The sequence below is a fragment of the Tachysurus vachellii genome, chromosome 20, assembly GCF_030014155.1.
Source record: "Tachysurus vachellii isolate PV-2020 chromosome 20, HZAU_Pvac_v1, whole genome shotgun sequence".
NCBI classification, from domain to species: domain Eukaryota; kingdom Metazoa; phylum Chordata; class Actinopteri; order Siluriformes; family Bagridae; genus Tachysurus; species Tachysurus vachellii.
In genome coordinates, this window is record NC_083479.1 from 1,945,001 (window position 1) to 1,971,851 (window position 26,851).

General features: G+C 41.0%; 1 protein-coding gene across 1 annotated transcript in view; it reads right to left on the reverse strand.

The window, feature by feature from the left end:
- The window catches only part of kirrel3a (kirre like nephrin family adhesion molecule 3a), a 100,788-nt gene that overhangs the window by 30,190 nt on the left and 43,747 nt on the right, over positions 1-26,851 (reverse strand). Inside the window, exons 2-3 of the mRNA XM_060895880.1 lie at positions 10,896-11,045; positions 5,663-5,812 (exon numbers count right to left, since the gene is read on the reverse strand). Coding sequence (XP_060751863.1) covers positions 5,663-5,812; positions 10,896-11,045 — 300 coding nt within the window. The remainder of the gene's footprint in view (positions 1-5,662; positions 5,813-10,895; positions 11,046-26,851) is intronic.

The window sequence follows — 26,851 nt, forward strand, 5'->3', positions numbered from 1 at the left end:
CCGATAAAAAGAAAACTTTCACAAATCACCTCACTTTTTTCTCATCCATTAAGTTAAAGACAAAAAATAAATCAGAAAATTTGTACCAGAGACTCCTTCCACATATGCTAAACAACGCATAGATGGGGGACTCGAGGCATATGACTTGACTCGAGTCAAACTTGAGTCGCAAATTTGAGACTTGAGACTTGCTTGACAAATATTTAAAAAAGACTCGACTTGACTTTGACTTGACATTCGTGACTTGAGACTTGACTCGGACTTGAGTTAGACTCAGAGATGGGGGACTCGACTTGACTCGAGTCAGACTTAAGTCGCAAATTTGAGACTTGAGACTTGCTTGACAAATATATAAAAATGACTCGACTTGACTTTGACTTGACATTCATGACTTGAGACTTACTTATGACTTGCACATGTGTGACTTACTCCCACCTCTGGTAATAAACACCATGTCACTGAAAACATCCAGGATGTGTGAAGCTTTGTAGTTAAGGTGTTAGTCTACCAATCAAAAGATTGCAAGTTGCCGTCTCTAAGCAAGATTCTCGTATTCGGGATCTGCTTATCTATAGCAACAAGCGTTATTCAGAGCTGTGCTACTGTCAATCAAGATCTTCTGACCAATTCGGTGCTGTGCTACTGTCAATCAAGATCTTCTGACCAATCAGGATCACTCTATAACAGCAGCCTTCTGTAAACAAAAGATTTAAGGGTGTACTGTATCGACCGGCCGTTCCGGTGCGGCGGTTCTCCAGGCTAAGGGAACGTCTACAGAATGACATTGTACGAAGTGATTACCCAAGACAACTCGCATCATCATTAAGAAACAAACAAATGAAAAAAACCCCTCCCTAACTGTCAAGTCAGAGCATCTTTGTCGTCATCATTATTGTGGTCATGTTTGCAAATATTCCTTGGTGTAATGGTTCTTTGACGGTTTAACACGGGCAGTCGATAGATTCCTCTCGCGTGGGCGAGCGGACTGAATGAATCAGCCCGGTTTAATTGGGGCTCGCAGCAGCAGAAACACTCGAGCGATACCCAATGCAAGCCAGGCTCCATGGCACCAAATTACTTTTCTCTCTGCCCTCTTGATACATGCGGCCCTTGGGACATTTCCCGGACTTGATCGGTCTGCGGAGGTGAGTCGAAAGAGGGAAGAGAAGAGAAAAATGGAGCAATTTCACATTGTAAAAAAAAAAAAAAACAGAAGAGGAGGTGGCACTGAGGGGAAACGTGACCCATTTTCTAACATACCTGCAGCTGCTTTCTGATGTTTTTGGTATCTAGCAGGAGAAGGTGGCAGAGTGGGATTAATCACAGCCGTGTTGCATAGAAGCGTCAGTAATTAGCCTTCTCTTCCAGCCAAATGAACTGTGAGATCAGATCACGCCGTCTACAAACAGGTCTCTATAGTCATACAGCTAGTTTGTGTGTGGAAGAGTGTGTGGGTTGGGTTTTTAGAGGTTAACATGTTTAAAACTTCTTGTTGAGGAATCCAATAGGCTTTAAATCCAGGTCTAAACAAATTCATTAAGAATGCTGGACCAAAAAAAAAGTAATCGCCTACTGGAACATGGATGCCAGTGATGCTAATGACACTATTATGATTGTGGATAAATAAGCTTAATAAGCACCACCTGATGATATGAGGATGGAAAGAGGAAGCGCTGGAGAAGAATAAAGCCATTAACATGGTGAAATAGATAGAGGCTGAGCCGACGATCTTGCTGAAGTAAGGTATCAGGGCAAATAATCAACGTCAGACTAACTGATAGCACAATGAAAAATACAGCCAAAGATAACAGCTGCTGTTTATTGTTTTTAATCACATTTAATTCCGTTGTTTTTGAAACTAATAATCCGAAATAATCCACTGACAAAATTAGTTCCGACACTGGAGACTCCATCCATCCTGTGCCGATTTCAACACATTTTTTATTCGTTTGCATGCTGTGATAAAAGAGCTGTTGCTATAGAAATGGTAACATAATATCAACACCTCCTAACCAATCAGAATAACTGTTAATGATTTTACATCTCTATACAATTTTTAAAGAGACTGTTGAAAGCCGTACTGTAAGTTTCATAAACCGTCACAAATTTAAATATAGAAGGTGCTCGAACTCGTTTGTTAAGCCATATTATGTTTCTCCGCAACTCCACACAAACTCCTGTCCGCAACATTGAACATTATAATACAATTTGAACCAAACGGTGCAGGCATAAAGACGTGTTAGGTGTGTGTGCGTTTACATTTTACGGCTGGTAAACATCGTCCTTCACGTCCTTATTCACTCGGCAATTCACAGAAGCTTTCTAAAGCCACACAATGCACACACAACCTTGATGTGCTGACTAGTAAGACACTAGACTACACAATGTTTGTCGTCCTATTGCAGATTATTTGTTTGTGATGAAAAGCATTGTGCATCAGTCCTCTTGTCACACGCCTCAATTGAGGGGCTCGATAACATAGCTCAGAGGTGTCCTTGTATGTATGTATGTGCGTGTGTGTGTGAGAGAGACAGACTTCAGAGTGTGTTGTGTTTGCTGTGTGACCTAACAGATATCATCTAAGCTAAACCCTTATATTTGTTTTTTTGTGAGTCGGGTGAACAAACTAACTAGAATTCCAGAATCAGCTTATTAATGATTTTTCATCTCATTAACACCGAGTACAGCTGGTAATTGATACAACCAATCAATCACAGAGCAGCATAAAATCATGCAGAACCTCCAAGCTTCAAGTTCAAGAGGTTCGAAACATCCATTGAGCGAGAATTCTCTGGCTGAAAACATCCCGTTGATGAGAGGATTCAAAGGGCTCCACTAACTCAACCACTCTTCACAGAAAGAAAAGAATCTCAGTACACCTTAAAGCCTTGAACTCGGTTACGTTCTTAAGAAATGAAGGAAGGGGAACTCTTGAAGGTTCTATGTACTGTAGGGCCCTATGTACTGTACAACAGATTTTATGCTAAATCTATAGCATGGAAAAACCAGTAGCTAATAAACAGGACACATACAGTACAAAACACACATTTAGAAAATGTCAATTAATAAATAACTAAAAAGCAATCAGTAATGCACTCCAATGCTTCTGTGTTGTTTAGAAGCAGAACCACAGATATTCCTACATACAGTAAGGAGCAGAAATTAGCTACTGGAGAAGCAGAAAAACAAAGCAAGGCACTATGCTTTCAGCTCTGAGTCTACATTCTTCAGTTCTCATCAAGTTCCTACCTGTTCTCATCTCCCAGTGACAGTGTCACAACAGGAATAGCAGAGGAGTGTGGATGACAGTGTATGACAGCTCACCCTCCTCTTTTCCCATTCCTTCAGCTCCCTCTCTACCTCCAATGCCATTACACACCAAGATTTTATGATTTCAAAGCAGACACATCAAGCCAAATGTGGCCATTCCGGGCACTGGGATTACAGGATGTTGGTGATTATGAAGCTTGGTTTTTCAAGGTGCATCCTGGAGGATACCTGCCACCATGATGGGGCAATCCACAAGCTAGAAGCTGTCAGTGGAAACGAGCAGAGTTGCAGATGTGCCTGGCTTCATCACCGCCTGGCCAACAAAGTGTGGCGTTTGAGAAATGAGGACCAGCTGTTCCAAACTCTGTGGCGATTTATGGAAATTAAAGTTTAATGGTGTTTGCAAATGGGTAGTTAGAGCACCTCCAGCTTGCATTTACATCACAAAAGGCTCTTTAACAAAAGATAAATGGGGGAAGGAGTACAATATCCAGGCCTCAGGTTAGAACTACTCCAATTTTCTTTTCAGCCTGTCGTTGTTTGCTTTTTATCTAGACCAATCTACCACAGAGGAGGCAGTGTTCAGTCTGACATTAACAGAAGGCAGACAGGAGGCGAGGAGTGAGAGGATTGTTTGGCGAAGGCTGCAAATATTGGCTTGCTGCTCGCCTAAAAATGGAAAAAAAAAAAGTTTGCTTGCTGACAGTCTTTCCCAAAGCTGGTGTTCCGACTCAACTCAATGATTATCTCAGAAAGACAAGGAAGACAAAAACTCATTCCAAAACACTCCAAAGTATTTACATTTCTCATCATGAATTATTCGGGCCATAGAGCACCGTATCTTCTTAAACAAATTCTTTACCCCGAGAATATTTCAGACGGTGTTGAAGATTTAGATCTTCCACACAGATGAGTCTTTTTGTCAAGTCTGAATATGAATGAAATTCTGTACAAAACTCTGCTAGCATTCTGACAAACTGTCCCTTTTAAACAAGGAACATTTGAAGGACCAAGGTTTCCGCTGCATGATTTGCATGGAAGCTAAAGTGTAATACTTGGGATAAAATTAGCCTGAGGTATATCTGCTTAAGGAATAATATACCCGGCTTGGCTCTTAACTAATTTATGGGCCAAGCATACATGATTATCCGCTAACTCTTGCTTGGAGGTTCAGGACTCATATCGCAATCAAGTAGGGGAAGGAAAACCACCCTTAGACACTCTGGTAATATACAAATCTGGATTGCCACAACAAGCCAACATGCTAAACAAATTTTGACAAACAAAGTAAAATCAAAAGAAGAAGCAGTAGCCTTAAGATTTCGAGTTTGCAAAATCACTGGTCGGGACATGGTACTGTATAAGACCCTAGAATAGGTTCCTTCCACTGCAAGGATCCAACCAGGCACTACAGATTCTGAGCTTTGCTTGTCAGGGATAAGAAAGACAAAGCAATTGGATACTCTCTGGCTCTAGTTTCGGTCACGCTTCGCTGTCCTCTGTAAGAAAGAAGTGACAGACTGCACTGAATCCTGACACCACCCATACATTAACTTCATTACCTCGGGAGGGCTTGGCTCACAGCTTTGTATGCAACTTTTCAGAAGTCTGTGCGGGATTAAATGTCAGGCTAATGGCTCTGCCCAAGAAGAACCTGATGATTTTTCTCTCCTGCCAACAGAGCAGCGAAAAATAAATAAAACATAAGAAAGTTAAGAATAAAAACAAATGGTTGCCCGTTCATCTATAATTAATCATTTTAATGCACCTGCAATCGCTGACATCTTCACTTCCCTCTAAGTAAGCAGCTTCAGATTGCTTGGCTGTAGCTTTGGTGCTCATGAGCCAGAATAATGAACTGATACCTCTGAAATCCATCATGGCTTTAACAAGCAGGAGAGATCAATAATGATAATTAGGCCTCGTTTTGCCTGCCTGGAGGTGGACATTTGCATCGGAATCTCATTGATTGATAATCACAGGAGATGGAAAACATATCTGAGGTCTTTTACTACAGCTGATTAGCCTTGATTTGAGAGGGTTCCTAGCTTATCTGATTCCAATGATTACTTAGCAGCTGCTTTGCGATTAGGTTCAAAAACATTTGGTCTTTAAGAACATTTGCTTTTCTCACTTTTAGGTGCTGGAGCACAGAAATACAAACGAGCCAATTTTACTGAGAATTGTGACCTTCACTACAAGCGTGGGCCAACCAATTTCCTTCACTACATTTTATTAATGCAAAATATACAGTACAGCATGTCGGAAAACTTTCCTATGTTGGTAAAACTTTACAGCTTAGCCTCTGACACTGAGGACTCCTTCCAAAAAATGTTAAACCTAAACAACCTTTCAGAAAACATTAACATATCGTATACGGGGTCATACTGACCTAGAACTGTGAGGCGAGCAGGTCGTGACCTGATGCCAACCTGGATGCCCTGACACTCAAAGCTTCCATCATCAGCAAGCTCTGTCCTCTGGATTAGAAGATGGTACTCGCCTTTGCTGTGATCGCCCACTACGTCGTAGCGTGGATAACCTGAAAAAAAAGAGTATTATATTAAACATAACCTGCTCATTAACAAAACAGTAAGATTTCATCACTGAGGGAAGAGGATGATTTCTCTTTTGGCATTCAAAGAGGTGGTGGTGATGGTGGTGGTGATGGTGAAAACATACCGAGATCAGAAGGATGTCGTAGCCTAGTGGTTAAGGTGTTGGCCTACAAATCAGAAGGTTGTGAGTTCAAATACCAGGCCAACCAAGGGACTACTGCTGGCTTAATTGCCCACAATTGCTTGCACCAAATGCTGTAAATGTAACTCAGAGTGTCTTCTCTGTGTCTGGCAACAGATTAAGTTTAAAGCTTTAGCTAGCTCCACAGACATTGAGATAAATGTGAGACATAACATGTCCAAGGAGTCCTGAGTCTGCACAGGGGTGTCTCTGTCAAGAGGGACATTCCTCATACAGCTCTATCAGAATCTGACTGGTGGTGTCTATGTAGGAAACCCAAACTGGCTCATCTAAATTCTGACAAATAGTAACTTTACTCTGAGGATATCGCAGGCTGTTGAGCACCTCAAAATTAAGCCCATATGAACCTTATCTCAGACACCTGTACCACTGACCTCGTTCTTTTAAAGAACTTCTTGCGCTGTTGTCCGTGTCTTATACCAAGGACCATCAGCACTGCTCCTGGAAATCTACTTCTTACCACACTAATAATTTAAATTCACATCATGTCTACTTGATTAGTCACATTGCTGTACGATGGCCATATAAATACCATCAATTCAAGAGGCTGAATATTTCAAGTTATAATTTTCCAACTTTTTTAGCATTCATCCAAAAAAATTAAAAACCTGCACTGATAAACGTTGACATTATGTAAACAAAGCTTTCAAATTATAACACGAATGGAGGTTGAATGCATGGTGGAAAAAAGGTATGTTTTATAAAAATATGTAGTTATGAAAACATAATGAATAAAAAGTAAGTGTTCAGGGGCGCTGTGGCTTAGTGGTTAGCATGTTCGCCTCACACCTCCAGGGTTGGGGGTTCGATTCCCGCCTCCGCCTTGTGTGTGTGGAGTTTGCATGTTCTCCCCGTGACTCAGGGGTTTCCTTCGGGTACTCCGGCTTCCTCCCCCGGTCCAAAGACATGCATGGTAGGTTGATTGGCATCTCTGGAAAATTGTCCGTAGTGTGTGAGTGCGTGAGTGAATGAGTGTGTGTGCCCTGCGATGGGTTGGCACTCCGTCCAGGGGGTATCCTGCCTTGATGCCCGATGACGCCTGAAATAGGCACAGGATCCCCGTGACCCGAGGTAGTTCGGATAAGTGGTAAAAGATGAATGAATGTAATGTTCAGCTTAGAATTGCTTAGTGTCTTGTGTGTGTAAATCCAATTTGGGCAGGAGGTGCGTTTACTACTGATTGTAAATGTTCTTTTTCAACGATCCTTGGTTAATATTTGTCAAGCTAACAGTTTGTGACGCAGTAATCCAATCCAACACTCGGCTGACTCTGGCCCTTATTAAGAGGTAAGCCTCCACTACTACAAAGTCATCCAATCACCTATTAATGCAGGCTTGTTCTTTGCCAAGGGCCTCGAAGGCAAACCGAGCTAAAGATGGTGGACTGCTGTATGATGGTGTTAGCCCATTGATTCATGCTAATTCAGTGGAAATGAGCAGTAAGCACGCCTACATCCCATTAGCTTTACTGTTTCGCTGATGGTCTCATCTAGAATCAATGTAGTTAACTTTTATCATTTGCTGTCCTGGAGCTCCATTTCGCTTAAAATCTACTGAAGCAGAACATCATCCTCTTTGACTAGGACCCTATTATAGTCATTTTTCACTTTCCTTTTTAGTAACAGTCAGAGATAGAAATGCACTGATACACCTGCAAAAAAAAAAAAAAGGTGTTTCAGGTTAAGCGTTAGATCTGCCACGATGTAAGTAAGAGTGGGCTTCGGAAACTGGCACGAAGGCTAATCAAAGCAAGAAGAGATGAAGGAGAGGAGTTAAAAGAATAAAGAGAAAGACATCTGAGTGTTAGCGTGATCAGTAGTTCAGCCTATCTTCATTTCCAGGCTTTTTTTGAGTTAAGTTTAAAAATGTTGAGAATTTTTTCGAAGCATTTTATTGAAAACATTCAAATATTCGGTTAGAAACAACACAAAGGTCGATGAGAGAATAAGCTGAAATGACAAAATAATATAGAGGTGGATAAACCAGTGAGATCATATTTTTATCATAGCAAAAAATAATCCAAAAAAAACCCAGAAAAAATCTCAAATCTAAAAAAATAAATTGTATATTTTAAAATACTTTATATATAAAAATATGTATTTATTTATTTCAATTGTTTGTTTTCCTGTGAAGTTTAGGTGGAGCTTCGTATAAATGTCGCATGATGCTAAAACTGCATGATGCTAGTTTACTGCTGAAACTGTAGAATAAACTTACTTCATGTATACAGCTTAAAGTTACACATAATGATGCTAGCTATCTTGTGCTTCATTGGGAAGGTTCAACAAAGCTCACAACCAAACTGTCAACTATACGTGATATACACTACGATCATACACTAAATTATTTCTTTTATTCTGTATTAATACACTTCATAGCTCACTAGCTAGTCAAATGTTATTACTCTACATTACATTAGCTACTAATATCTAGGCCAAAACACGGGAGGAGACTGGGGCTTATTGACAGTGCCGAGTTTCCCACTAGGATGTTGCACAGGAACGATCCCTCAAGTCGTAATTACGACCAGGAAACTCACAGATCAACCATGGCATAGGGGATTAGAGTGTACAGAATGACAGGATTTGTTAATTATCTTTTTTGTTTATACAGTATCAGCAACCGGTCTGTGCATGTTGTACATTAGCAAAATTCCATTATGGTCAGCAAACTATAGCTAAACGAGAGACTTCCAGAATAACGATACATGTAAATAGTGACATATCTACAGAAGACGGAAAGTTCTGGGAACGTTTTATCCTAAACAAATGAACAAACAAACAAATGAACAAACAAACAAACAAACAAAACCCTCGTCTTACAGTCAGTGGACTTGATCCCATGGTATCTTCTTTAAGGCAGTAAAGAAGACAGAGGATTGAGGAATGAGGATGATTTAAAGCAGCCTACATTCTACACAGTACTAAAGATCTGGAAGCCCCTCCAGCTCACCATTGATTGCTCACAGAAATGAAGAAGTGTTTATCCTGCGCAGCAGCTGCACAGGAGCGGTTATTGAGCAGCCCACAGTGTTTGGCTAAGCGTCGGATTTCAGCCCTCAGCACCTTCGTACTGAAATCCAATGAAACACCCACCTCAGGGGGATGCCTTCATGGCTCAGAGTGAGGCAGAGAGAGTGAGTGGAATGGGACGAGCCGAGCCCTTAGAGGCTCAATTAAAGAGCTCGGGCCGTGACTAAACGCCGCCCAAGGTTGCTGCTAAAAAAGACAAATTTGCAGCAAAGCTAACGCAGCAGTTGACACTTATTCCATCATCCAGAGTGTGCCTTTAAATCAATAACAGGCACAGCCAGGACAAGTTTCTCCCAGCCAGCAGATCATCAACAGATGTGTTGCAGCTAACTAAATGACTGATCCATGACAATGAGAAGGTTTGGTGAACACATTACTCTGTGTGGTGTGTTTCAGTCATTTTAAGATGTTTTTCCAGAAGAGCTCTTAGGCGATCTCAGTACTAGGATTAAATTCAACTTTTTTAATTAAGAATTGAAATTGAAAAATTTTAATTAACTGTTATATTAACTTCGGAACACTGAGTATTTGCTGCCGACCCACATACAAAGCAAACTATATGCTTTGAAAATTTCACAAATCCATTCAAATAATTCAGGAGTCCACACCGGGGGGCACGGTGGCTTAGTGTTTAGCCTCACACCTCCAGGGTTGGGGGTTCGATTCCTGCCTCCACCTTGTGTGTGTGGAGTTTGCATGTTCTCCCCGTGCCTCGGGGGTTTCCTCCGGGTACTCCAGTTTCCTCCCCCGGTCCAAAGACATGCATGGTAGGTTGATTGGCATCTCTGGAAAATTGTCTGTAGTGTGTGATTGAGTGTGTGTGCCCTGAGATGGGTTGGCACTCCGTCCAGGGTGTATCCTGCCTTGATGCCCGATGACGCCTGAGATAGGCACAGGCTCCTCGTGACCCGAGGTAGTTCGGATAAGCGGTAGAAAATGAGTGAGTGAGTGAGTGATTGAGTGAGAGAGGAGTCCACACCAACATCACCTTGATCACATCAACCTTAATAAACAATGCAAACAACCGTGTTCTGTTTTTTCTGGACATCGTTGTTGCTCGTTTTTGTTCTCTGCTTCCTCACTTACGGTTTCTTTGTGCCAGATTTTTTTTTGTTCTTCTCTGTTCTCTTGTTATTTTAGATCAGTTTCCAACTCCATCTTTGTAGCGCCCTATAATATGGGAGGCCATCAGGGTCAAAAATGTCCTTTTTTATTTCTGTGATTGTTATAAAGGGAATTAATAAAACTTTTGTTCGTTTAGACACACGCCGTAATTGCCCCGCTCTGTTCTTTCTAAACCTTGTGGTTAAAAAGAGAAACTCTTGTAGTTGTTGTTTACGCTTTCCTCTTGTGACAATTAAAAATGAGACTCGTTGACCTGGATTGTATTTCACAGGTGCAGAAGTGATGTTCATTACACACATGCAAGCTCTTTGTGCCTTTATTTGGGTTATTGCATAAATTAAAATGACACTAGAAATGCAGATGTTGCTCATTTTAACAGCTAGAGATTTAATTACATAATTTGCCCATAATTTTTTTTTTTTTGGAGTAAACCTTACCACGTGGGACTAAAGGTACCCATTAGTTCAAGGACTCTTTATAGTCTGATGGGCGTGGCTTCTTTCAGGATGACACCTCCCCGTCCACATGACATGAAGGCTCACCGAGAGGTTTATTGAGGAGAATAATGATGTAACTCATACCACATGCAATTTTTTTTTACTGTATAAACCATGATGTTTGATTCGCTCTGTGACAAACAACATACTATATTTGTTCCTCGAAGTCTCATAGCAAAGAACAGCAACGTGAAACACTCATGTCACCAACCTGACATGTCCCGGTTCACCCCCAGAGCCAGGCCATCTTTGACCCACAGGACCATGCCGTGATATCCGGTGATGGCACACGGTAGCGTCACAGGCTGCCCTGCCACCACAACCATGTCGTGAGGCTGCTGGATGAACACAGCGCAGGACCCTGACAGAGAGAAGAGGAAAAAATATCAGTATGATCATTTCATGGGACACACATTAATTACAGAATAAGAGCAGAAACCGAATCAGAAACTGATACAAGTCTAAGTCCGTTTTTTTTCCCCCGATCCATGTCGTGTGACATGCTGAAAACATGAAATGACGCTCTTACGATGTGCGAATCGTCGCTTACGGAAGCAGGCACCCGGGGATGCGGCGTAACGTAACACCGCATTGCACAAGATTGTCTCACATCACAGAACTTAAGATAAGTTGTGAAATACTGAACCCGCTCTTTCAGGTAAACATTTGTGCAAGGTGGCAATTGCAGGTGTTAATCCCCTTCTACCCCGGTGTGCACCATGTGTGTGTGAAGTGTTATCTCATTACAGCAGAAAGGAAGGACAGCGAGCTTCTGCACAGGAAACAGGAGAAAAACGTTTGCTCTGTAAACACATTCTTTGCTGTTTCAGAACATCATATTGACATCTCAAGCAGACTTTGTCTCCTGTTTACCAAAGCGCCTCGTCCTTTCCCCTCTCAACCTCTTTTCGCTCCGTCTTTAAAGCGAAAACAGACCACGGTTTGGTTCTCGAGGGATTCCTTTTGGTAGAGCTTGTCTTAAATTCAATAAACTATATCTCTCAGATGAAGTTTTGATATCGCTTTAGAGGAATGTCCACAGACAACGCCTATCTTTTATTTAAGCGAATTTAACGAACATCGATTCAACTCTAGGAAGGTTTAGACAAAAAATGTGGAACTCATGAAAAAGTTCTCCGGCTAGTTTCACATTAGGAGACTCGCTAACATGAAACTCAACTGATCGCCTAATTAGCGGCGAGAAACTTTTAATGAAACTCTCGTCTTTCTCTTACCTTTTGAACTGTCATTTAACTAGCGCACCCTTACCACGCTTTAGCTTATATCATCAACCTCATGTCACTGTGTCTGCTAAAACATAAGAAGAGATGTACAAGGACTGCTTCCAGAAAACAGAGAAAATAAAGAAAGCCAGACGAGGGAAAGAGACTCAGACGTCGTCGTGTTATTTCGAACCGCTGAAGATGATTCATTTGCATTCCTGTGTTCAAAGCAAACTCATAAGGATTCAACAAGTAATAATTTAGTTACAAAAAAAAAAAGCCACTAACCCTGCATCTTCGTCTCGTATTCTAACCTTCATTTTTTATGCTAATACAGTAGATTCGCAACAAACCGAGATATAATCATGATGACTCCAATGCTAACGCTTGTGTTTTATACGCCTGAACGCCTGGGTGTGACCAGGAAGTGTCAAAACATCAATGTTGGAAATTGAACATGATATTATACGATATTAGGGATTTCAAGACGATCTTCTTGGCTTATTAGAACTTTAAGTGGTTTGTCGTGAGAATTCGTGAAGGTGAAAGTGCTCTGGATCAATAGGAACAGGAACATAGGAATGGCACGTACGATGAAATACCGGATGATGGTGGCATCGGTCCAGGATCCTGCCAAAGAACCACTGCAAAGAAATCACGCCCTCAGGGGTAAATCCAGAGCACCGACGCAGATCTGAGCTTCGGATGAAATTAATCACAAGGAATGCAGGAACATCTCAGAGTTATTCGCTCTGATTTTCCTCAAAAACCTGAAGATTGGCAATGCTAAATTTCCCCAGTAACTGTGTTCCATCTCACCTTACCCCAGTATTCCAGGGATGTGCTCCAGGAAAACAAAACTAAACATAAACTTAAGCTCAAAGATGAAGTTTCTAATAAAGTAAAAAGAAATACTCAAAAGATAATTCAAAATGTTATGTTAAAATGTTAAAAGAATACTGAGGAGAATAACTAATACTAAAACAACTCTATGTTTTGTGAGAATATATATATATATATATATATATATATATATATATATAAAAAACATTATGCAACTTAAAAAAAAGTAAAAAATAATTATTGTAATTATTATAAAAAAGAATTATTTTTTTAAAGTACGCTAATAAATTGTAATATTATTTAAGTTTTTTTTTGAGAATTTTGTGTTGTTTTTAATTCACCTGAAGCCGTCCCTTGGGAATTTTTCTAACCCTAACCCGATCCTTATTTTTTTTCCCAGCACCTCAGGACTAAATCACACCTTAATCAAGAGCAGAATAAAATTTTTCTTATTACCTTCGGGATAAAACAATAATCTACAAAGAAAAAATGAAAAAAATTGATGATGTACATAATAGATCACCTTAAAAAATAACCAGCAAGCAAAAAAACCAAAAAACAAAAAAGCAGCTCTCAAATCAACAAACGTCGGATTGTAACGAGCTCCTTGAACCGGATGGATGAATCTCCTTGTTATGTCCTGACGTTCCGCGTACCTCTTCCCTGTGGGCCCAAGTCAAATCTAAACAAATGAATTTTCTTATTGCATTTACAATACCTCATTTTCTGCACCTGCACTTAAGGATCACTGATCTGCTCTTAGCATAGTGGCTGAAGCCTTTAGACCAGGAAAGTTTACTATTTTGTAGAAACAACACTATTACGACTCATCCGAGGATCTAACGTGTGCTCTTTCTACCAATGAATCAATTAAGACAAATCCAAATACTCATGAGTTAATTGCTTTCCTGCACATGTTTAATTTTCCAGGGATTTAAAGAGCAGGCTTGAGGAGAATCATTACAGGGGAATGATGATGGAAATCGACGTGTGAGAGTCTCTGGGTGATGACAAGATAATTCCGGTAAAGACGGACATCTGCTCGTCTGCTGTTTAGGTGTTAAAGATTTGAACAGAAGTTATACAGAACTACGTCTCGCTGGGGAAATGAGGGACAAGACGACAAGACTAGCGAGCTGCTTCGAACTTGGTGCCATGTTTGGGCTCCATCTGCTCATGTTACACAAGTCCTTACTTGGCATGCTGATAATTAACTTCATGGCAATCAGATGCATCTTTTATGATAATTAAGATTAAGGATAAAAAAAAAATCTGGAACCTAGCATGCAACTATGTATGAAAACAAATTCTGTCCACATTAACAGTGTGGAATTATCAGTAAAAAAGTCCTCTGTCTTTGTGGTCTCTTTGACTGGACCCTAGCTCGAGTGGTAGGGTTACGTTTAGGGCTAGAAGTAGAAGTAGGGTTATGGATAAGGTTAGGATAGGATAGGGTTATGGGTAGGGTTATGGGTAGGGTTAGGATAGGGTAGGATTATGGGTAAGGTTAGGGTTAGGTTTAGGGTTGGGATAGGGAAAGGGTTAGGTTTGGGGCTAAGAGAAGGTTCAGGGCGGAGTATAGGGTTAGGTTTTTTATGTTGAGGTTAGAGGAAGGTTTATGGTTGAGGCTAGGGTTGGGTTAGGGGAGTTTGGGAGTAGGGCTAGGTTTAGGGTTGAGGTTAGGGTTATGTTTAAGTTTTGGGGTAGGGGTTTGAGGTGTGTTTTAGGGTTAATGTTGAGATGGTTTGGTTCGGGTTCTGAAGTCCTGAAGCATCTCAGAAACAATTTCCCCTAAAAAAAACTACAGCCAAACATCAGGCAAAAAAATAGCAGAATAGTTTCCTGTACTGAAGCTTTCATTGTTATTAAACACCAACATCCAAAAGGACCAAGATAGTGGATTCTCCATTAAACCCTGAGACGAAGCCAACTATTAATCACCATGCAGTGAGCTGCACTGTGCTGGAGAAGTTGCTCCTTTTACTGCTTTTTAATACACGGCGCTTTAATTACCATAATGCAATTCTTCACCTATTTTTATCTTTATCAATAATGCATTACAGCAGTAAAAGTAAAAAAATTTTTTTCACTAGCAGCTCTTCAATTTTACGTGTGTGTGTGTCCTTGCTGCCTTCCTGTTCATTGATGTTGTTCGTTTGTCAGCATGAATAACATATACCTCTATTTCTTTGGATTTGAACTTAAATTTGAACCTCTGGATTGTTTTGTGTCGATCTAACAATATTTTGTTTGGGTTTTTTCCTTTTCAAATATCAGTGGCAACTGATGAAAGTTTTATTAAGTGGAAGTCACACAATACAACGTAAAAAAAAGAAACCTCCACAAGTCTGGGCAAAGATGCATTCTTTATTTCAAGCTGCTATTATATCTGAAAAGTTCCAACCCTGATTTCTTGAAAATGTTTGAATATGTTTTCTCAGACTAAATGTTTTCCTGACCCTGAAACACAGCAAGACAAGAATAGAGAAAGAACACAAAGTTCTACTGTGTTGAAAGCTGTTGTGATGTGTGCTACAGTAAAGGACAGGTTTTTGTTAGAAATGAAGCAAAACTGGAAAAACTCAAAGCTAATGAATATAAATCTGATTAAAAAAAGCACAGTTTGGTCTAAAAACATGCAGTTAACTAAATTTGAGTAAGGGTTAGGGTAAGGGTTAGGTAGGATTAGGGTAAGGGTTAGGGTAAGGGTTAAGGTAAGGGTTAGGGTTAGGGTAAGGGTTAGGGTAAGGATTAGGGTAAGCCCTAACCCAACAGGGTTGTAAAGTTTCAGGAAAATAATGGTTATGTTATTATTTTAGTGCTTTATTCCTCTGATAACACAACAATTTGCTGTTTTTGTAAAATAATCATTTTCAGAAACAATCTCTGACCATTAAACAGCACTAGAAGTAGAAGGTAGGTACAGTATTCAGCGTAGGACTTCCTGAGAGAAGTTGCGGAGATAGAAAGACAGCGACGTCCTTCACAATGCCAGACTCCCACGTATGCATTGTTACTGACTGAGGTAGGATTCGGAGTTCGGTTTCTCACCACGCATAAACAATTCTGCAGCAAAGACTAGCAAGTGAGGAAGTCGTCCGGTTCTGAGAGGAAACATTGGCTAAGGCGATAATGATTTCCGACTACAGCGTCCCCAAAGTTTTGCGTGCTTCTGATAGGATGATAAAGTGGTGAAAATCTATAATGGTCTCACATGGGGAAAGATCTTTTGCTCAAGAACGACGCAAGATGGTTTGTCTTCTGAAGACAAATCATTTATTAAATGCCGACACAGGCCTCTTTTCAAAGAAAAAAGAAAACAGCAGGAAGTGATTAACTCTCGTATTGCTGACTCATATCCTGGGCTTCTGTGCTCGTGGCTTGATGTTATTTAGTAAATTATAGCATTGAGTCAAAACTGCAGTCCATTTGAATATTCACGACTCAAGGTACTGTACCGCTGTTTTTTCACTTGCTGTCTTCTCTAATAGCCACACTATAATATATCCCATCAGCCCTTACGATGGAACCTGCAACGCATGACTGACTTCATCATCATCTCCACTACACAGCCCTAATCTTGTTCAGGCGAATAGAACATGTCCTTCATCGCCAACAGCTTTTCTTCATCGACCGCAAGGTGCCACGCTGCTGATTAGCTTTTATTTTTCCCGATGACTCGTATTGAAGCTCCAAGATAGAAAGGTTCGCTGGTAATCAGCTATTCGCTGTCATGCTGCTTCTCCTTGTGGGACGGGGCAACAATGGCCTCATTTTCAACACCTGTGAAAGGCGTGAGCTCAGTGTCGTGCTCTCTCGGCTGCTCCAGAATGAAGGTCACGTAGTCCATGTGCAATTCAGGAAAAGTATCTAAAAACAAATGGACTCTTTGATACACAGATTTATTCTCCAATCTGGTTGGTCGGAAGGTGTTAATTTGTTGTAATTGTTAGTGTACTGCTATAGGAAGACTGGGGTGCTAATCATTCAATTTTAAGCATTTAATTGAATTTCCATACACCTCAAAAAGAGTGTGTCTGAACAGTGATAGAGAATCCAGATGTGTGTACACATCTGTTGTATAAACTTTCATCATTCACTCCTGCTGCTACCTTTTTCCTTCACTTCTCCACATTTTTTTTTCTTCTCAAAGCCCCTCCAGCAGAGTTACTGTCGAGGGAGTGTAACGTTGCAGGTAAACTCCAGGCCTCTTGCTTTTCGCTTGTCTTTCCAAGCTGCCTCTCATTTTCTGAGCTGCCTAGGGCTACAGCGGTGCTTCATGGGTAATCCCAAGATTCTCAACACATACACAACAATTTACCACTCATCAGAATAACGGCATTAACTGAGAGATAAATAGATTCTTTACACTGATGATAACAAGGGAAGAGGTTCCTTGGGGTTCTATATCTTTTCCCATAAAAAGGTCTTGCATAGAACGTTCGAGCCATGAAGAGCACAATAAAGCTTTAATATTAAAATTCTATAATTCAAAGCAATGAGGTGAAATGAGAGCCATTACTTTTGTAGATTTATCTGTAAGTAAATTACCCTGCACAAAGAGTTTCGCCGTTGTCAATAGTATAGGCAAATTTTTTCAAACATAATGGTTTTGTTTAAATAAATTTATAGTGTTTAAATTTGGGGAGGCACGGTGGCTTAGTGGTTAGCACGTTCGCCTCACACCTCCAGGGTTGGGGGTTCGATTCCCGCCTCCGCCTTGTGTGTGTGGAGTTTGCATGTTCTCCCCGTGCCTCAGGGGTTTCCTCCCCCAGTCCAACGACATGCATGGTAGGTTGATTGGCATCTCTGGAAAATTGTCCGTAGTGTGTGATTGTGTGAGTGAATGAGTGTGTGTGTGCCCTGTGATGGGTTGGCACTCCGTCCAGGGTGTATCCTGCCTTGATGCCCGATGACGCCTGAGATAGGCACAGGCTCTCCGTGACCCGAGGTAGTTCGGATAAGCGGTAGAAAATGAATCAATGAATGAATGAATGTTTAAATTTGCTGTATTTCTTGCAAATAATTAATACCCCTAAACGATTCTAAAAGAACCGTCTACCTCAGATTCAAAGGTTTTTCATTGGATTTCAATGATCCATTTAAAATGTTCTCTACATAACATCTCGTATATAAAGCGATAGAGTGATAAAAAAGTGACATTTTCAAGAAAAAATGCTAATTGCTTCTTTAAACCTAATGAGAATGGCAACGGTTATGTATGTCTACAAGATGAAAACTGATAATTGGAGCTATGGATGTTTAAAAAAAAAAGGCTGCACAACAATAAGCAGCGCGCAACGTTCCAATCTCATTAACACTGTTGTGCAGGCGTCAGTCCCACACAGGCAGCGTGCGACTCACTCCAGCACGGCTAATTAGAAAAGGGATCTGGGAGCACGCGCCGCGACGCAGGAACCCGATCAGGGGCTGCTTTTTTTTTTTCCCCATTTGCTTAACAATTCGGCATAAACTCATAACAAAACGCTACATTATTTAACGAGGCGTTTCTCGCAGCGACAGACAGCTCGAAATTACTCACTTCCTCTCAGCGTAATGTTGCACTGATGTTATGGAGGTTTATATTTGGAAGCCAGAAGAAACAAAGACAAAATGGATTTTTTTTCCATTAAGCAATTACTTAAAATAAATACGATACTTATCAGAAGAATGCTCATGAGATCCTGGAGTGTATGATGTAACAAAAAAAAACATATTATTGGATGATTTTAGGGTTTGGTTTGTGGCCAAAAACAAATGAATAAAAGGTTTAGTCGTGATATATTGCCGTCTAAAATCCACCAATATGAGGTCAGTATGTGATGATATGAAGTTCAAGGGACTAACAGATACAGAGTTGTGTGTAATGTTATGAAATAGAAATGAAATAAAATATCATTTCTTCCTTGTTAAAAAAAAAAAAATCGTCAAACCCAAGAACTCATCACACTGGTTGATGGTATAAATGACAGAAACCTTCATCAAGATATCATTGGCATCTTCAAACACCACAGAAGTCACATTTACAGTATGTCATAAGTTGTCTTGTCTTAAAGTGGCTGAAATGGTGGAATATATTGATGGACTAAATCTGGGACTTCAGAGCTCAAGGTTCTCCAGTTCGGTCCTGAGCTCAGGTAACCATGGAACCGTGGAGGATGTTGAACTGGTGTAATATACTGATGATGGATGGTGGACTAAATCTGCCACCTCACAGCTCAAGGTTCTAGAGTTCAATCCTGAGCTCGGGGTATCCGTCGAACCACAGTTTTCCCAGCAGGCCAAGCCGGTGCTGGTGTGTGTGTGTGTGTGTGAATGCGTCGTGCATTGTCATCTGATCCAGGGTATGTTCCTACCTCACCCTGTGACAGACTCCATATCTAAAGCAACCCTGGCCAGGATAAAGTGCATATACGTAAAAAGGTCATGGATTTCATTCTGACACCTGGTCGGTACGTTTTATACATCGGACCTCTAACCCCGTGTGATTCCGCTGCTGCGATTTCTACAAATTTGAATCTGATTTGTTCGGATTTGAATCGCTGCTTCACTTCACGCCTCCGCCGCATGCTCGGCTTGCCTTTTGATTCACACGCCGACATGTAGGTCTTCACCTGTGGGCTGGGAAGCGATGAGGAATGAGTCAGACTGAATTACTTATGCTTGGGGAAGCCACTGCCTAAAGGGTCCCGCATACGATTTGCCCCTGTACAGGCGAGTGACCTCCTCTTCACTGACAGCTCGCTCTCCTGGCTGAACTAATGGACCTAATATGTGGTGGAAAGGTCAAGTCAGTGAGGATTACGGTGTACTCCTGAGCTGACAGGCTGACCTTATCATGAATAATGTCCTGGCAAAGCACTTCCCTATCATCATCAGGCTCTAGCTTAGTCTCTCTAGCAGCACGGATAGTGTGGGGTGGATGGGGCGGAGAAGTGCTTGGAGAAAGCTTTGCTAGTGAAAACAGATCTCTTTACGCTAAGCTCTGCTTGTCACACCCATCATTCTCATGCTTTCTCTGGAGGAGTGCGTCTTCATTCTGAGCAAAATTAGGCTGCAGTGCAGAACAGGTTTGTTTCCTGGTTTCTTCCAGGATGGGAACTTAGCTTAATGATGCTAATTTGTTGCTTGGTGCTGTATTTATCTGGTTCCCATGTTCCCTTTTTGTTATTGTTATTTTTAGCACCTTTATAAAAATCCCAGAATTTACTAAAGTTATAAGATGCATTAGCACGTTTGCCTCACACCTCCAGGGTCGGGATTCGATTCCCGCCTCCACCTTGTGTGTGTGGAGTTTGCATGTTCTCCCCATGTCTCGGGGGTTTCCCCCGGTCCAAAGACATGCATGGTAGGTTGATTAGCATCTCTGGAAAATTGTCCGTAGTGTGTGAGTGCATGAGTGAATGAGAGCGTGTGTGTGCCCTGCGATGGGTTGGCACTCCGTCCAGGGTGTATCCTGCCTTGATGCCCGATGACACCTGAGACACCTCCCCGTGACCCGAGGTAGTTCGGATAAGCGGTAGAGGATGAATGAATGAATATAAGATGCATTTCTTCTAAGGTTCAGCTAGCTCATATTCTACAGAACAAAATTATGAGTGTGTTGGTGTTGAGGGTGATATTAGCATAAATGTTGAAGCTATGGAAGCCAATATGAAGGTGAGACAGCTGGAAGGACTAAAGGACTAAAGTGCCACTGCATCGATCTCTTAACGTCAGTAGGTCTATCGTCAGGAACGTGTCTGGAAAGGAGGTTTAAACCAAAACATGCAACCTAGAATTGAATTATAAAATAAATATTTGTCGTTAAAGAGGACATATTTATAACTAACGAGAGGTTTCACACTTCGTGTAGTGTTTTAATAAAAAACTGTCCTCCTGGAGAACCTTTACCTTGCCAGGTGACTCGCACGGAGGCACAAGAGCTCAAGTAATGGAAATGTCAAACTGTGTGGAAGTTTGAGACATAGACACACACACATACACACACACATAAACAATCACACACACTGAGTGCAGCAGCATGACATGCGGTGTCATAACCACGCTAGTCGAGCTGCAGTGAACCGTGCTTGGCAGCGCCCCTGGCTTCATCCGTGTAAACAATCCGCTACGATGTGGGAGGCAATGAGGAAACCGCAAACACCCGCTGCTCAGACTCTCCGTCCGTCTCTGAACATCTCGCTCTGGATCTCACTCACCAGTCTAACAGAGACTGTGTGAGAGACGCAAGATAACAAGGACCAAAGATACGCTAGTGCCAAGGATGAGGCTCAAGTGTCAGATTCAACAAGCTTTCGTTGTTTCTATGGTAACAGTTTGTATCCAGGGAATTGTATAGAAGATGATGTACACAATCTTCTCAAATGGTAAACACATGTTTCTACATACAGTAGATGTGGAAGGAGTCTTGAGAGTTTGACTATAACTTCTATAATGAAACTGATAACAGGAACTAACTTGTTGCTTTTTTCAGGATCTTTTTACAACCTTGATTGTAACTATAAATGAATGAAATGTACATGAACGTGGTACGAGACCAATAGAACAGTCTTGGACAACTCTGTTTCATCACATCACCGACGCACAAAATGTTTTTTCCTTGATGCCATGTGGCTACTCAGGCATCTGGCTTTTTTTTATTTCTCTCCAGTTGTTCTCATAGCTTTCATGCCCAAATAAACTCCAGTGACAGACAGAAATCACAGCTCAATCTTTCATTCAGCTGCAGCCTTGTGATTGCCATCAGGGCCTCTGAAAGTCAGCAATTAGACACACACATTTTGGTGATTAGCTCGGGCTCAACAGCCTGGCAATCACGTCATAATGAATTCTGTCAAACTCTGTGAGCTTCCTCTGCCGTCTCTCCCATGCTAAAGAAGATTCCGCCGTCCCGGTTCTGAAGCACTCGACCAGCTGCTGCAATATACATCTAGAAAACATACATCTGACACGCGCTTGTTTTAATACGTCAAGCTGTTTTCATCCCTCGGTGTTAATTACATCAAAGAGCTGTGGGTTCTGTAAAAAAGACATTACGCGTTAATCTCTCCGAGTTAATAAGTGACAGGAAATCATTTCCTGAAGGAATATTCAGATAAAGAGTCACAGTGAAAGCTTGGGTTTTTTCTAAACTCATAAATAACGTAATAAAGTTGGAATCTGGGGGGGTTTGAGGTTGCTGGTGTCCCAGTTGGAGATGTTTTAGTTGACAGTTAATAACGCAACTATTTCAAGTTCTCATTTTGAGAAGGTAAAACGATCAGAATAGGCTTTCATTAATTCTCACATGCCAGATCTGTCTCTGCGAGAGATCCGGAGGTGTGAAGGAAATGATAGAGTCTCGGTTCGGCTCCGGCGTCTACTCGCAGATCTGCGAATCGAATTTCTGAGAAATCAAAAGCAAGACATAAAAACCATAAACAATGGGCTTGTCGTGTGGGGTGTGAATAGGTCGCAGTTGAGACGAATACTAAAATAACAAACACTTTTTCTTTTTAATGAAAACAACAGCTTCGTCGGGTACAAAGCCAGATAAATTAGCTGCCAAGTTTAATGTTTTAAAGTTTAAATGTTCGGGGCTGTAAAAGCTTCACAAATGTCGTATACAGGAGATGTTCGGAGCAGAGCAGAGCACGACCGTCTGCCTCATTTAGAAGGATTTTCACAAAAAACTAGCCAGTTCTGGGTGAGAAATCTAAGCTGAAGGAACAACAATGCTATCGATGGGCGATACGGCAAAGCAAAAGTGACTCTCTCCTTACTTTAAGCTCCGTTTAAGCACAAGCGGTGTAGTCGTGAGACACCTAATTTCCTTCTTCTTAACACTGACAGCCTGGTACAAATGCAATAAAGGCATGTTTGACAGTATCAGCAGTATTTACATGAACCATCAGAGGAATGTTATTCAATTTCCCACTCGTCGGTGCTCTAAATGGATTACGACTTTGGCGTCAAGCCAGCTGATACGCTGTAATCTCCTCCGTTTAAAACGTTGTTGACATACTTAAGGGGGAAAAAAAATAAATTCCAGATGGAAAGAAGTTCAGAAAATACTCGAGCTTGTAATGATCTTCCGTCGGAAATCGGCATCGTTCTTCCTCCGGGTCATAATATTAATGACAGGTAAAAACTTCAGCATGACTCTATGATGGATCGTTAATAGTTAATATTGATAATGGCCTTAATGAGTACTGAGCGAGTATTGTTGCTTGTGCTAAAGGTCAACTTCAATCTGATTTGTTTTTCTTACTGTATATCTCAAGATACACTGAAGCTAAAATCTTGGATAATTAGCGTCTTTAAGTTGGAAGATCCGGAAGGGTCAGCGATCTATTTGTGACATAAGCACTGTTTAAACTTGTTAGTGGTTGAAATCTATCAAGGGCAAAACCGTATATTCAATCAAAATACTGTAAGCTAGCAGAAATAAATACTCGAGCTAGCAAAACAAAAACTAGCAGAGCTAGCAGAACTAGCAGGACCAGGGGCCAATATTTGGTCTGATTCTGGATTTCTCAAACTCCACCTTGCTCCAGGCCAGTTTAATGAACATGAATACGATTAAATCACCTGATTACAAGCACTAATATCTAACTATATCTACTAAATCAAGGTTGTTACTGCTCTTGTTTAAGACGAAAGTAATTCAAAGACGGTTAAACTTTAGCCGGTGACTCTATGGCCCACACTATGGATTTATATCTATAGACATTTTTAATTAAAGTGTTAGCACAGGGATCTGAGATATATTGCCACTGCGGTCCGAAGCATAATTATAGGAGGACTATTACAGATATATTTTACATATTTTTATGGGTCTATTCATAATAGAGATTGAACTATGCCTTCTTAAATACACGGTGCGCACAGTTTCTTTAGATGAGTAACGTAAAAAAAAAAAAAAAAAGGATTATTTATGAGAAATTTAATAGAAATGAATGTAGCAAAATGTTTCGCAAGCATTATAATTTCCTGTCTCTTTGAAAGGTTTGGTTTTAGCCATTAGCCATTAGCACCAGAAAAAGAGGAAGCTTAAATAAAGTTTCATTAAAAAGGTGAAAACAGTGAACAGATGGGGAAAAAGTCCAGGAGAAGGAACGTAGGATGTCAACCAGTGTCACTACCTGAGAGACTCATTCTCATATCATTTTCAGTGATGGACATGGGGAGGATTTGCGAAAGGATGGCAGATGTTGCACGGAACAGTAAACAAGATGCAGAAATAAATGTGTAACATTACAGAACAGGTGAAGCTACAAGTGACGTGTGCAAATGAAAGGGATGCACTTATTTCCAGGGATTTCAGAACAACGTAACAGATATTGCGTCATCGGGTAGGCGTGGCCTATTTGATAATCTAACCCGAACCCTAACTGTAGTTTTTGGTTGTTTATTTGTTTTCTAAAACAGCTTAACAGTAAGATAATAAAGCATAATAGATATAAAATATAAAATCTACCTGTATGACTGTTTTGTCCTTCATTATCCATCGTAGGTTTGCTCTTTTTTTTTTTGAAAGAGGGCGTTTTTCCAAGACCTCCAGAAACCACGCCCACTTTACGTCGTGTAACGAAACCCCTAGAATTTAGTGAATGCCATAAATGAAAATAAAATAATGGATGTAGTGGATTAAGTAATGGAACCAAATGAAACCAAAATAGTGAGGACAGAGTTCGAGACACCAAGGGGGTGGGAGGAGGAGGGGGTTATATAATAAACCCGGGTCATGGTAGCGACGTTTAGTTCGGAACATGCAGAGTCGGTTCTCCTTTAGAGGTACTTTAGAGCAAATTGTCCTGATCTGGTCTGAAAAAAAAACAAACATTTTGGAATAGTGATACAACCTTTTTTTTTCTCCGAAGAATAGCGTCTACATTTTCACTAAAGCAGACGAGCAGGAGTTTTTTTTACCACCTGGTGGTTTCCTGCAAAACCTTGTGTACATACAGTATCTGTAAAAAGGACTATAGTGAAAATGTTCTGCAGCTTCCATAGATTCTGCAGGAGCTTTACTGTTCCATCTGCTGAGATGATCAACATGAACCAGAGCCAAACATTTAAACGAAGAAACTCGCAAATTCGAGTTTTCTCCAGCAACATCAGAGCCATTTTTCAGGCTCCGAGCGACATGCCACATGCTGAATGACTCGTAGCGCCATGACATGAGACGATTGATTTGATTTAACCTGATAGAAAGTCACAAGTCAGACCCGAGTCTCGGCCCATCAGGAACATTCAGATGCTCGGAAAAGGGATGCAATTATTTCCAGGGATTTCAGAACAGCGTAACAGATATTGCGTCATCGGGTAGGCGTGGCCTATTTGATAATCTAATCCTCACCCTAACCGTAGTTTTTGGTTGTTTATTTGTTTTTGAAAATAGCTAAACTGTAAGATAATAAAGTATAATAGATATAAAATATAAAATCTACCTGTATGACTGTTTTGTCCTTCATTATCCATCATAGGTTTGCTCTTTGGGGCACGATGGCTTAGTGGTTAGCACGTTCGCCTCACACCTCCAGGGTTGGGGGTTCGATTCCCGCCTCCACCTTGTGTGTGTGGAGTTTGCATGTTCTCCCCGTGCCTCGGGGGTTTCCTCCGGGTACTCCGGTTTCCTCCCCCGGTCCAAAGACATGCATGGTAGGTTGATTGGCATCTCTGGAAAATTGTCCGTAGTGTGTGATTGCGTGAGTGAGTGAGAGTGTGTGTGTGCCCTGCGATGGGTTGGCACTCCGTCCAGGGTGTATCCTGCCTTGATGCCCGATGACGCCTGAGATAGGCACAGGCTCCCCGTGACCCGAGGTAGTTCGGATAAGCGGTAGAAAATGAGTGAGAGTGAGAGAGAGAGTGAGGTTTGCTCTTTTTTTTTTTTGAAAGAGGGCGTTTTTCCAAGACCTCCAGAAACCACGCCCACTTTACGTCGTGGTAACGAAACCCCTGGAATTTAGTGAATGCCGCTCGGAAAACTAGTTATTTTTTTTCAACAACGTTGTGGATGAAACGAGTGCCTGAGAACGTTCGGTATCAACGATGGATTTTATTTATTAACGAATGCTCGCTGTTATTCGGGATCGGACTCGGCAGGGAAGCATCGATCCTGTGGGTTTTTATAAGTATCGAGCCTCGTATCTTTGTATAATTCATCCCAAAGTTACCTGCTGACTCAGTGTCAGCATATTAGCTTCTACTACTGTCACCAAAGTGGCCAGCGCGTTCAGAGGATTTAGTCAGTGACGAATTTCCTTTTGGAGTTGATCTCGCTGCCGCGCAAATGGAATTTCTCGTTTTATTCAAGAGCGACAGAAGAAAACAAGTCAGAAGACCTAAACACTTCATGTTCTCTCAAAGTTCTCGAGTTCTTCCAAACGTCTCGGTCTGTATCACCGATTAAATGATTTTTTATTCGGTGAATAACAACTGATGGATCATTTCTGGAGAAAATCTTGCAAATATTATGTCTTTAACTATCTTATTATTTTCGGTGATGCCTTGACTTCTGGTTTGATGACCTGATTAACCCGAATGAAGAAGCATCGCTCTCTCACGGTTTTGTTTTGACTCTGGCAGCCGTCTAGACGTTATTGACAAACAGTCTCATATACTTCACTTCAAATTTAACCTTGTGCTTGAGCCAAAATAGTGATTGAGGAACATCAGGAAGTCAAAGAGGGTAATAATGTGACTGGATATGAGAGTCACTGCAGCTCAACATAATCTCAATCTCAGAGATTCGGGTAAAAAACGACAGACCTTTTTATCTCTCCCTGAATCTCTCTATCTGTAGACGGAAATAAATCACAGTGTCTTGCGCTAAATTGAACTGATTCTCTCGATGTGGATCCATCGAGAATGTAAAAGACTTATGAAACAAAAGAAACTTCATTTGTGAGAGATGATAAGATGTGTGTGTGTGTGTGTGTGTGTGTGTGTGAGAGAGAGAGAGAGAGAGAGAGAGAGAGAGAGACTTGTTTTCTCTCCTGTATAATTTATTCTCTCAGGTTTGCACTAAAAAAAAGTAATACATTTTCTCTACTGAATGCATTTGTTTGAAATTACAGATACAGACAGACTCACACACACACAAACACACACACAC